The sequence below is a fragment of the Poecilia latipinna genome, unplaced genomic scaffold (assembly GCF_001443285.1).
Source record: "Poecilia latipinna isolate Pla-1442-1.1 unplaced genomic scaffold, P_latipinna-1.0 Scaffold1914, whole genome shotgun sequence".
Classification (NCBI taxonomy): Eukaryota; Metazoa; Chordata; class Actinopteri; order Cyprinodontiformes; family Poeciliidae; genus Poecilia; species Poecilia latipinna.
The window spans coordinates 17,616-29,595 of NW_015114530.1; the positions used below are offsets into that span (position 1 = coordinate 17,616).

General features: G+C 37.9%; 2 protein-coding genes across 3 annotated transcripts; both read left to right on the top strand.

The window, feature by feature from the left end:
• The first annotated feature begins 3,061 nt into the window (after positions 1-3,061).
• LOC106935138 (tissue-type plasminogen activator-like) lies at positions 3,062-7,612 on the top strand. Of its 2 annotated transcripts, none has more exons than XM_015015458.1 (11): positions 3,062-3,208; positions 3,287-3,353; positions 3,425-3,529; positions 3,599-3,758; positions 4,695-4,792; positions 5,001-5,048; positions 5,142-5,340; positions 5,421-5,572; positions 5,706-5,846; positions 6,664-6,812; positions 6,900-7,612. In XM_015015458.1, the coding sequence occupies exons 1-11, from the start codon at positions 3,101-3,103 to the stop codon at positions 7,092-7,094; spliced, it is 1,422 nt and encodes a 473-aa protein (XP_014870944.1). In that variant the 5' UTR covers positions 3,062-3,100; the 3' UTR covers positions 7,095-7,612. The 2 variants fall into 2 exon arrangements, with proteins under 2 accessions (XP_014870944.1, XP_014870945.1); XM_015015459.1 differs by having other exon boundaries at positions 3,287-3,344.
• A 2,732-nt stretch (positions 7,613-10,344) lies between these two features.
• On the top strand, positions 10,345-11,795 carry LOC106935149 (DELTA-stichotoxin-Hcr4a-like). The gene is made up of 3 exons (XM_015015477.1): positions 10,345-10,457; positions 10,641-10,766; positions 11,246-11,795. Exons 2-3 carry the CDS (start codon positions 10,663-10,665, stop codon positions 11,673-11,675), a joined length of 534 nt encoding a protein of 177 aa, XP_014870963.1. The 5' UTR covers positions 10,345-10,457; positions 10,641-10,662; the 3' UTR covers positions 11,676-11,795.
• The last annotated feature ends 185 nt before the right edge of the window (positions 11,796-11,980 follow it).

Below are 11,980 nucleotides of genomic sequence, written 5' to 3' on the forward strand. Positions count from 1 at the left end.
AAAAGGGACATGAGTTTTGTGTTGAGAGAATATTTCTTTCTCATAAATAAAAGCCGTACATAATTAAAGATTTTAATTGAAGTAAAAACTAACATGCAAATCAATATCGGCCACGTTCTCAAAAGAAATCTAAACTACAAATAGAAATATAGTTTAACCATAAAGTATAAGTAGACTAAATAAAAATATAATTAAATATGAAAATAATGTATAATAAATAATACAAATAATACAAAAACAGATAGAAAATGCCTGAGCTAAATAACAAAACACTTATATCAAAAGTAATGTTATTGCTTCTAAATATAATAATTGAATTGATAATAAACCGCCGTTGCTGGCAAACCTAAATCAAATATTATTTTGTTGGAATAATTCTGACTGTCCCTGAAAGCAGCACATGCTGAGCAGGATCCAGATGAGCAAACTTCCGGGATCCTTCATGCACATATTTATCTTCCCGTGTTACCATGTGACTCTCCTGGTAAACTCTCTACATATAAGATTCACGTCATGATGACCTATATAATCACTGTCTGCACGATCATCTCTGAATGTAACGTTACAAAGAGAGACTTTTTTTCCTCTCCTTGTCTGTTCAACTGCAGGTGAATACATTTATGAAGTGGCCACTAGATGGAACCATAAGTTCACAAAGCAGAACAGCCGGTAAAGGTAATCAGCAATGAATAAAACCACTGATGTCCAGCCCCCTATAATTGACGTATTTATGACGTTGTTATGTTTTCATGACTTAAAGCACTTTGAACTGCATTGCTGCTGAAATGTGCTATATAAACTTGATAGATTGACATTATAACCTACAAGTTCTGACTTTTGAACCATAACTACAACAATACACTTTGGTTTAGCAATACACTTTATGTGTTGAAGTAACTATTGTATGTTTAATACAAGCACAAATTCTATCAAAAGGGAGTAAGTAAATATTTCCCAGGCTTTTCTAAAACAACACAGACACCTAATCAATTTGCAATTAAAATTGTTAAATTGTTCAGTAAATTTTGACCAGTTTCCATGTCCCTGCTGAAGAAAAGCTTTGTCGCAGCATGACGCTGCCACTACCATGTTTTGTCATGAGATTGGTGTTGTGTAATCCACCACACATAGCGTTTTTATTGTCAACCAAAAGGGTTAATTTTAGTCACATCTGATCAGATGACCTTCTTCCACATGTTGGCTGTGTCCCTCTGTATGGCTTATAGGATGCTGCAAATTTGACTTTCTGCAGACTGCATTAATATTTGTCATATAATTATTAATAATTATGATGAATTATTTATACAATTTTCTTTAGTTGAATTGGTGCACCTTCCCTAAGCTTGATGAAGGAATGAATGTAAGGCTACCGGACAGCAGAAAACTCCTCACACAACAAGGAATGATCAGAAACAGGCTTGTCTTCAATTAAGTCCGAGAATTTACAAAGTAGCCCACCTTTACAGTCAAAATATTCCATCAGTAACTTCTACCTCCAGCTACCTACATGCAATCTATGAAGGAAAAGACTTGAATAAGTAAAGGATCAAATTAATGAAAAAAAAAAAAAAACAAGCAAAATGGAATACTTAAACATAACTTCAACTGATTAACTACCGTAATTAAATACAAGAAGGAAAGAAAGATCAGCATGAACTACAATGCAGCTAAATCACAGATCAATGTGACCTCCTATGACTTTTACGGCGGAAGGTGAGTTTTAGCAATTAATTAAGGAATGCGGTCTGATCAGTTTATGCGACTAAATGGATGCCCAGAAGGACTAAGTTCATCACTAAACTGTTAGATTAAATCAGCTAAACTGTGGATCTATGTAGCTTCACCAGCATCCCCACGTCCTTTCTTGCTCCTTTTATGATTAGAGTGGGAGGCGGTGTTCTAGCTGGTTTGGCGCCCTGGGAAAACATCCCAAGCATTGCTCCATTCCATTCCATTCCATTCCCCTCGCAGGCGGAAATTGTTGATGAGGGATGGGCAGGTGGTTAACTGGAGGACCAAAGAGGACAGGGGTGTCTCATGCCGCCCCCACAAGATGTCGCCCATATCAGAAAACACCACTGATTAAAGGATTAAAGTACTGTTTTTATCTGGCCTACCATGTCTTGGTAGGTTTCTAGTTGTGTAACACTCATTACATTTTCATTTGATGGAGTGAACAGCACTTTTAGGGTTGGTTTATTACCCAGCTATGTTTTAAACTTCTCCATAGCTTCATCCCTGATCTGTCTGCTGCATTCTATAGTCTACATGATGCTGTTTGTTCACCAATATTCTCTAAAAACCCTCTGAGGCCTTCAAATAAAGTCTGTATTTTGAATGAGGTACAGTGGTTACTTTTTATTTATAAGCCTCAAGGGTAAAAGGGAATTGAGAAAAACGCTGGACACACCTTTCAGCGTTTTATTTTTTTTAAATATGTTGAAAACAATTTTTTTTTCTTAGCTTAACAAAGCAGGGCTAGTTTAATAAGATATATTCATCAGTCCCTCTCTGACTGTAATCTGTGTCAGTGGACAGATAGTACACATTCATTGTAGAAGACCAAAACTATATATTTCTAATATCATTACATTAGTGATAATGTAATGATATTACATTATCATTACATTATGATGATAATGTAATGATCATCATTACATTATGATGATCATAATAACTGTAGTTATTTTGGGTAACAACAGTTACCCAAAATACAGTTATTTTGGGTAACTGTAGTAGTCACAGTTACCCAACATATTGTTTGTACATTGCGTAGAAACCTACATTCAGTAGACTAAAGATATCTAAATGAATAAAATCCTACTTTGTGGTTTCCTAATTACCAACCTATTTTCATAGAACCCGTAATTCGTTTAGTCATTTAAACAGGTGCTGGATTGTTTCGGTCATATTGAGAAGAAACTATGTGGGTGACCTCTGGTGACTCATTCAAAAACCTTGTACACTGTGATTTCTTCACTACATAATCTAATGGGCCAGCCAGCTGTTTAACAGCTGTCAGCCAATCAGAGTTCAGTCTCTTTCAGGCATAAAACAGAGAAAACCAAAGCCCCACACAAAACCTCCTGCAAGAACACACATGCAGAGCCCGTTTGGATTTCACCCACTGCACTCGAGAACCATGATAAACACAAGGAGTCCGGGGGTTTTCTTAAGCTTGCTGATAGCTCTTTCTTTAGCTGAAGTGGTAAGGACATTTTTATTTCATCTGAAGTCAAATTTTACTTACTTTTTTCTGTATTGACTGATTGAAAAATATTTTCAGGGCCATTCGAGACATGGAAGAAGAAGAAGTAACATTGCTGCTTCCCTGCCTTCCTCTGATAATTTCAGTAAATAGATCCTTTATTAAGATTTCTTGATTTTGTTTCCTGAGTATTAAATGTGTCATTTCATCTTGCAGGTACTTTCTGTCTCAACGGTGGCCTGTCTGTCCCTTCATTGATCACTGGTGCACCCTTGTTTTGTAAGTGTCCTGATGGGCTTTCTGGGAGACGCTGTGAAATAGGTGAGAAGCTGATTTTTCAAGCTAAACTTCAGTGACGCCAGTTCACATTTTAATCACTTGTGTCTGTAGCTGTAGAGAAAGGTGACAGCTGCTATGAAGGGATCGGAGTACTCTACAGAGGGACTGTTTCAAAATCAGTCAGCGGAAAAACATGCGAGATCTGGGATTTACATGCCAGGAGGCGTTACCTGTCCTCAGACCTTCACTCTGGACGACACAACTACTGCAGGTGGTCTATGGCTTGAATGTTAAACATCTGTCTCTGTTCTCATACCAATTGCAAAACAAGGAAATTGTGTGTTACAGATCTTTGTCATGCAATTAGTCATACTTCTAACAAAACGGAGGGATTGTCATGATTCACTGAATCACTTTTGGTAGAATATAGGTCAAACACAGCAGTTTATCTGCATGTATGTTGTTGCTTACCTGGCCTTACTTGCAACATTTAATGTTTTAGATCAGTTCGCATATTTAGCGCAAATTAATGATACATGTCATGTCAACAAGACACCTCACAACAGTATATGTCGTACCCAGAAATATACTGTTTGATTTAATAAAATGAATGCGATCCAATGATATAGATTTAAATTCGGTTATAGACGTTCCACTTTGGTTCCTATATAATAATACAGTGCAAATCAGTTGTGTTTGTCATGCCTGGTGGTAAAAAGGTTATCTATCTTTGGAAGGTAGGTCAATTGCAGTCAAACGATATGAATTTGCAGCAATCCCTTCTCTTGAGCAAGTGTCAGGTGAGAGTGGATGTTTGGATTAGGCTTTCTGGCTTAATATATTTGTATATATCACCATATACCTGATTAATATGTCTGTGTACCATCACCGCAATACTGGAACACAATTTTATCAAGTAGAGGCATGTATAATTTGGAGAATTTCCCGTGATCCACATACCTCACTGGGATTAGTGTTGACATGAATAAACTGGAATTTGTCAGGCAAAAATGATCTAAACCAGCCAAGTGCCTTAATCCAGGAGCCATATGACAAATTCAATAAGAAGATCTTCCTGAGAAGATCTTGGCATCCAAATACCTACTGAGGATGCATGCCTTTTCCACGGGGTCTTTACAGTCAAACTGTCAATTTTAAGCCAAAGATATTTATTGTTTGTTGGTTCTTGACATTGTTTTTCTTTCAGAAATATTCAGTACAGACTACGCCCATGGTGTAACGTTCGAAAAAACCACCAGCTGGTCCGGGAATATTGTGATATCCCCCAATGTGACGTTGAATCCTGTAAGTATGTTCTTCCTGAAAGGATTTTTTTTTTTATTCACATGCCTCAGATTTGATGTAGGTCTTGAATCTCTTAGACAAGTTCAGATCTTTTCTCTTTTTTTTCCTAAGAAAAATTTGGAAAATATCTTAATAAATTAGGAATGTTTCAGGCACACAAGGTGCATGCTCCAAAGGTTTGAAAAAATAATTATTTTCAATCTTACAGCTTCACCTGCACCTTCAACTTCAACTTCACCCATCATGCCACAAGCATGTAAGCTCCTAATGCAAATGTTTTTTCTGTTTTTTTGTTCCTGGTCATGTATATGTTTTCCAACAACAGTTTTGAATTTGGCTTCTTTTCCAGCTGCAGACCTGACATGTGGTCAGCGGACTATACGGAAGCAGACAAAGATTGTGGGTGGAACAGTTTCTACTGTGGAATCTCACCCATGGATCGCTGCTATATTCTGGCGTAGCAAATCGAAGCAGAATGTTTTCCGCTGCGGGGGCAGTCTGATATCTGCCTGTTGGGTCATCACGGCTGCCCACTGCTTCCCTGAAGGGTAGGACATTATGTCAATTACTGTAAACAGAGCCGGTGCTAAGAAATGACAGATTTTTCTGTTGTATGTTCGTGCTTTAGCTCTCAGACGAGGCATCAACGCTTGTCTGTCACGCTGGGAAAAAATGCACTCAACGAGAGTGACTCAACTGTGGAGCAAACTTTCAGAGTGGAGCAAATCTTCATCCATGAACAATTCAACCACAGTGAACAAAACTATAACAATGACATTGGTATGAAAGGATCTATTTGCTACAAAGACCTCCTAAAGAAAAACAGCCAATAACATAAATTCTTACTTACCTAAAGAAAGCTTACCAGCTTAAATAGAACAAACTGTGTCCTTTTTGTGCTGATTTCCCTCAGCTTTGCTGAAGTTGAAGGCCATGTATGGAAAGTGTGCTGAAGAGACTAACTCGGTAAAGACTGTCTGCCTCCCACCGCCTCTGAAGAGCCTCCCGCCAGGGACCACCTGTGAGATTGCTGGATATGGGAAGGAGAAATTTGGTGAAGAAAGTTTGATATACCTTGTTCTTGTTCATGTAAAGACTAAGTATTGTGAGGCTGTCAGAACAGCCATGGAAAAACAATGTTTGCTTTTTCTACTTGAAAAGTCAATCAGCACTTGATTGGTTGGTCATCATGAGTCCAATCGCCTCTATAACATGCGGTCATTCTCATCAGTTTTACTTATTTGGTCCATCACGCCAAGATCGAAAACCATCTAAACAAGACATTTTTGTTGTGCATCAATTTGGGAAGGGATATTAATTTAATTACCAAACTATTTTAATGCCATAATTCTGGAGAATCCATATAACACAAGTGGACAACATTTAACACAGCTGCCAATCATCTCTAGAGAAAGAGTCCCCAAAAACGTTCACACCAAATGTTCACACCCAGCAATTCTCAGGAACATTTCTTAAACCCAACATCACCGCCTCTGACTCTCATGCAACAGCATATCTAAAGAAGCAGAAAGAATCAAGGTGTCACAATGGCCCAGTCAAAGTCCAGACCTCAACCTGATTTAAATTATTGAAAATACTGAAACCTTGCGAAAGCTGTCCAAACATCTTCATTAAAGATTTCATGGATAGCTTTGGACAGTCATAGTGTGACCTCAGGAACATTTTTTTTTTTAAAAAAGCACTTGCGTCCGTGAATTAACTTAATATTTTTTAATAGATTGTGTTGACAGTCATGGAAATGCTATTTTTTGCATGGCTGCATGTTAAAACAAAGAAATAAGATTGATGTACTGTTGTAAAAATATACCGTTTTTATTGTGCAATGTCTTATCTGTTCCTTTCCTTTGCAGGGTTATGGTACAACTCTCAGTTCCTCAGGAAGGCTCAGGTGAACCTCCTCGCTGATGATGTGTGTCGACAGAAGGATTATTATGGAGAAATGGTCAACAACAACATGTTTTGTGCTGCACGTCCCGACTGGAGCCAGGACGCCTGTGAGGTATTTAAGCATGTCAATACCTGACTCGAGAATTTCTCCCACACATGATGTTTGTTCCCATTAAAGCTGTCTGCCTCCCTCTGACAGGGTGACTCGGGAGGACCGCTGGTCTGCGAAGTCGACAACACGCTCTTCCTCTTTGGCATTGTTAGCTGGGGAGACGGATGTGCAAAGGAAAATAAACCTGGTGTTTACACCAGAGTTACCAATTACAACAAATGGATTGAAGAAAAGACAAGTCTGCCTACCATCACTACTGGAACCATGTTCCCTCAGAAATGATTTAAAGCTCAGGCCACCAGTTGTTTGGAGAATAACAAAGAAATTGTTATTGATAAGGCAAAATGACAACTGTTAGGGATTTCTGAGCTGTAAAACAACTTAAGCTGAACTACTTTATAAGCTTGACTGAAAGATATAGCAAATACCTTTACGTTTCTGTTTATATGAATCAGTTTTTATTCTTCCATCTAATCAGCAATTGTGCTAACTCAGTTCACTGAGTGTTGTTTTTCTCTGTCTTCAAGCAAAGACAGAGAAAAACAAAGCAAGAGCAAATTCTCTCCTGATATATGAAAAGCTACAAACAAACCTGTGATAAAATATGTTGGTGTAACTTCTAAACCTCTGCTGAGGAATAAAAGCTATGTATTTCTTTTTTCTTAATTGTGCCTGTAATTTTGTTTCATGGTATGACCTTTTTTTAAGCAAATACAGTTTTTACACTGATAATTTGCTGTTGTCTATGTCTGTAAATAAATCAGGGTACTGTAGCTTTAATAAAGTTGAATTGAAATGAATTGAGTTACTGCTTCTGTCCTCTTAAAAACAGAATGAAAGCAAAACATCTTCTTTAGTGTCTTCATCAAGGAATCAGTGTTTGTTATTTTAATGATTTGTTACACAACGTTGCCACCCTGTGGTCAAAACGAAGCATAACACGTCGTTAAAGACTGAACGTGATGGTGGCTTCACGTTAAGACGGTCGTCAGGACTTAAAGGGACAGCTGAATGCTGAGAGGTAAGAGAGGGGACTTTAGAACTTTAAAACTGAATCGAATACAACAAACATTTTTAAATCGAATGTCCATATTTGGACAAGAAGAATCATTTTAATTAATGATTCCTTTTTGTCTGAACCTTTTATTAATATGTTACTTCCAATTTGTACAATGCTTAGTTCAAAACACTGATAAATATATAAATAAATAACATCTACTAATAAAGGGATAGGTTATTTATTCAATAAAATATGAGAAAACAAAAAAAATAAATAAATCAAATCATCCTTCAGATTTTTCTGCAAAGTCATGGAATCCATCTGTGATAAATCACTTTAGATATCCTCAAACCTAAATAAACAAACTTCTCTGGTTTTCCTTCTCACTCACAATTAACGTCTGTGTCTTCTGTGGAATAAAGTCCAGTTCTCTGTGCAGCTAGTCTACATAGAGCTGACAGCAGTTAAATACATAGAGATTTTTCAAGGACATCTCCTGCAGGCTGGTCAAGAAATCAAATTAAATAGATCGATAGAAAGTTTTCTGTCTCAGAAGGCCAGCACATTGTGCAGGGTTTCCCTCAGAGTGTCATAAGCCTGGCGGGCCACCAGACTCTACTTGCCCCTCCCCCCCTTCAGGCTAAGCATAATTTGTTCATTTCTGAAATAATTTTCTCTACACCGGTAACAGTATTAAAGAGTCTCTTAGGTGAAATGGCTGGAAGCACAATGGCAAAATAGAATGTAATCATATAGGGAGGTGTATTTTTTTTATTATCCATCTTTATACACACCAACAACTTCAGCAAATAAAGTGGATGAAACAACTGAAGTACAAAAAATGTGTATTTATTTATTTTTCTTTTGCTAAGACTTTAAAGTTGATTTTTAGGTATTGTTAATAATGTCTTCCAATAGCATATATTTACTTCGTCATATTCTCAAATTTTCTGTCAACTTTAAAAATATGCAAGGCTGCTGGATGACGCCCCTGGTACCTCTACCACCGGACACAGCAAGTTATCTGGGGGGAAACCGTGTTATGTGATTCGATCAGCTTAATGCACTCTAGTGCAAGAGGGCAGTAGCAGTCGAGGGTCACAACACCCTTTGAGCCGAACCAGAACCAGGATCAGCATGAGGATCCATCAGCACATAGAAAATATGGAAAAGCAGTGGGATAAAACGTTCTACCTTCTTTGAATTGACAAGCAGAAAAATGGCGCCACAAGATGGTGCTAAAGTTGTAACAAAATACACACCAAATGCCAGGATGTAATGCAGTTTGAGCAGAAGCCCACAATAAGAAACAATTTTAATCCAGTTATTGAAAGAAACAAATACTAATATTGCAGTTGTTTTGTGTCAAATTAACAATTTCATGGCAAATATTTAAGCTACATCAGAAATTTTCTCAGAATTGTATTTTATGTCTGTTATACTCAAGTTATCCACAAGTTTGGTTGCTAGTTTAGTTTATGTCTGTTGCCAGGTGTAGCTGTTGTCACCTGTCTGTGCAGAATAGGTGGATACATTTCACATAAAGATATTTAATGTGTTCACACACTGTCATATTTACAAATTTTGCATCGTTTTATCTTGCTTTTGCCTGCCTGTTTTCTGTCAACTTTTTTTTTTTACATCCCTTCATGTCTTTTCTCTTTTAAAAGTATCTCATAATTTTGTCTCTTTGTGCATGGTTTTTCCTGTTTGTGCATTTTTTAATAATTTTATGGAGATCTCTTGTTTGTCTGGTTTTGTATTTTTCCATGTTTATTTTGCATCAGTTGTAATGCTTGTTTCTTCTGCTGTTTTGCTCTTCTAGTTATTTTCTCTATAGTTGTGGTGCTTGCAGAGGAGCCTAAAAGTTTCCATGAGAACAGAACAAGGACAGATGAACTCGTGACTCCTTGCTGATTTCTAGATGTTGCAAACAGGGACAGGCTGCCGCACCCACCCAACATAATCAGTTCATCCATTCAACATTTTAAAAAACCGTAGTAGTTTTCATGATTCATAATTTACTTTGGCATTATGATTCATTTGTGGTTAAACAAAGTTAATCCGACAGAGAAAGAACACATTGAAAACCAATATTCATCACCGGTAGTTTGACGGTTATCCAGACAAACACGTCTGGGTGACTACAGTCTAACTTTGTCACTGGATATTTTGGGTGGGACTCAGACTATTTTGTTCAGTTGCTCCCATCCTTTGGGCCAAATCTTTTTACCTCTACTTTCTTAAAATTGTAGAATTGTTGTTTCTAATGTTTTCCTTTCACAGTTTTTTTTTTTTACAACAAATACTCTCCCCACTTTTAAATTTTTACTCCATTTACATTCAACATAATAAAACAGCATTTTGTCCACTTTATTGACCTAATTTTTATTGCTTTATCTGTAATGTTTTGTTGCAAGATGTCCTTCAAGACCCCAATGATTAAAATACATTCTTGTCCTCAATTCTCACAGAAGTAACACTGGGAGTGACATTCCTTGTGCTGCAGTGCAGGACTACAGAAACACACCTTGCAGCAGATGAGGTGTGTCTAAGTGGGTGTGGCTTCAAGCGCGTCTCTAAACCAAGCTTGAATCTCTTTTCAGAGGACTTTCTGCCATCTCACGAGTGCCATATTACCTGAAGTAAGTGCTTTTATTTTGAAATATTTACTCTATTTTCTTTTATTGTATTCATCAAACACTAAATATGTTCTTGTGGTAATATCTGGTGGAGCTTTTTGTGGCTCTCTTTGAATAACTTTCTGTAATGTATGGTGTCCTGGCTGCTCTCTGCTTCAGCTTCTCATCTGAATTGTTTCCTTGTAGTCGTTCCTGAGCAGCCACCAACATGCCTGAGACTGCAGAGTCCCACTCCGTGACCCTCACCACCAACCGTAACTGCACCATGGAGATCACCAACGTCAGTACTATTTACTGCCTCGTCAATCCAAAGTAAGAGCCTCTGAAAGACGGCCAGTAGTTTCCCTCCAAGATCTGCATCTGAAATACAATCAAACTTTTGTTCATGGCTCAGTTAATCTGGAGGTCTCATTTCTTGGGTTTTTCAGCTGGGTTTTTTTTTGTTTGTTTTGTTTTTTGCAAGTTATTTTGCATATCTTTTTTGTTTCAACTGTCTGTTGACTTCCAAATCTGGTGTGTTTTCTCAGTTTTTCATATATTTGTGCATGTTAATTATTATTTGTATATATATTTTTTATATTATGAGAATTTAGGATTTACCTTTCATTTTTCATTTCCATCCTTTGCTGGATTTTATCTCCAGTTTTTGCCTTCTTTGTTATAATCTCACCAAGTTTAACTCCAATTTCTCTTTGAGGTGTCAGGGGCCACATTCCCAACTTAAATTGCTCCAATAGTTTTTCTATTACTCTTGATGAAATGGCTCATGAGATCCTTTCTATTCCTTGCAGGGTTCACATGGAAAGTGGCTTCCCATTCAGCCCCCCGCAGCCCACCGTGCGTACCACCAAGACAGAGGTGTGCTCCTTCACCAAGGACGACAACACAGCGTCCGGAGCCGTGGGCGTCCTGACCTACGAGCTGCTTAACATGCGTGACCACCGCTGCAGCGAGCTGATGGCCATCATGTTCTCTGTGCCATTCGACTACAACATCTACAAGAACTGGCTTGGTGTGGGCATCTTCGAGCACACGCGCGCCTGCGATGGCAAGCTGTTCGACACGATGTACAAGAGCAAGGATTACACCAACTTTTTGCGCCAAGAGGCCAATGGCTCCGGATTGGTCTTCCAGGGCAGGGATCTGGACGTGAGGGCCTGCATGTCTGATGTTGGAAAGGCGATCATCAAAGTAGAGCTGTATGACAAGATGGGCAGATGAACTGTTTGCAATGCTGTCAAAATGAACAGCTCACATCATCTGAAAGCATTATAGTTGACATTCCTGATTGTTGATTCCTGAGTGCTTTGAAAAAATAAAAGTAAAAATTAATCTAATCCACTTCTTGTCTACTTTGCTTTGTTGACAGTCCTTTCTTCTTTGACAAAAGATTTGATGAACAAATGCAAACTAATACATTAAAATCAGAAGCAGTGTGCAACACAGTCGTTTGACAGGATGACGGCAGCGCATTATGAGATGATCACCATGAAAAAAAAACAAAGTAAGACACAAAAGAAAAGGGT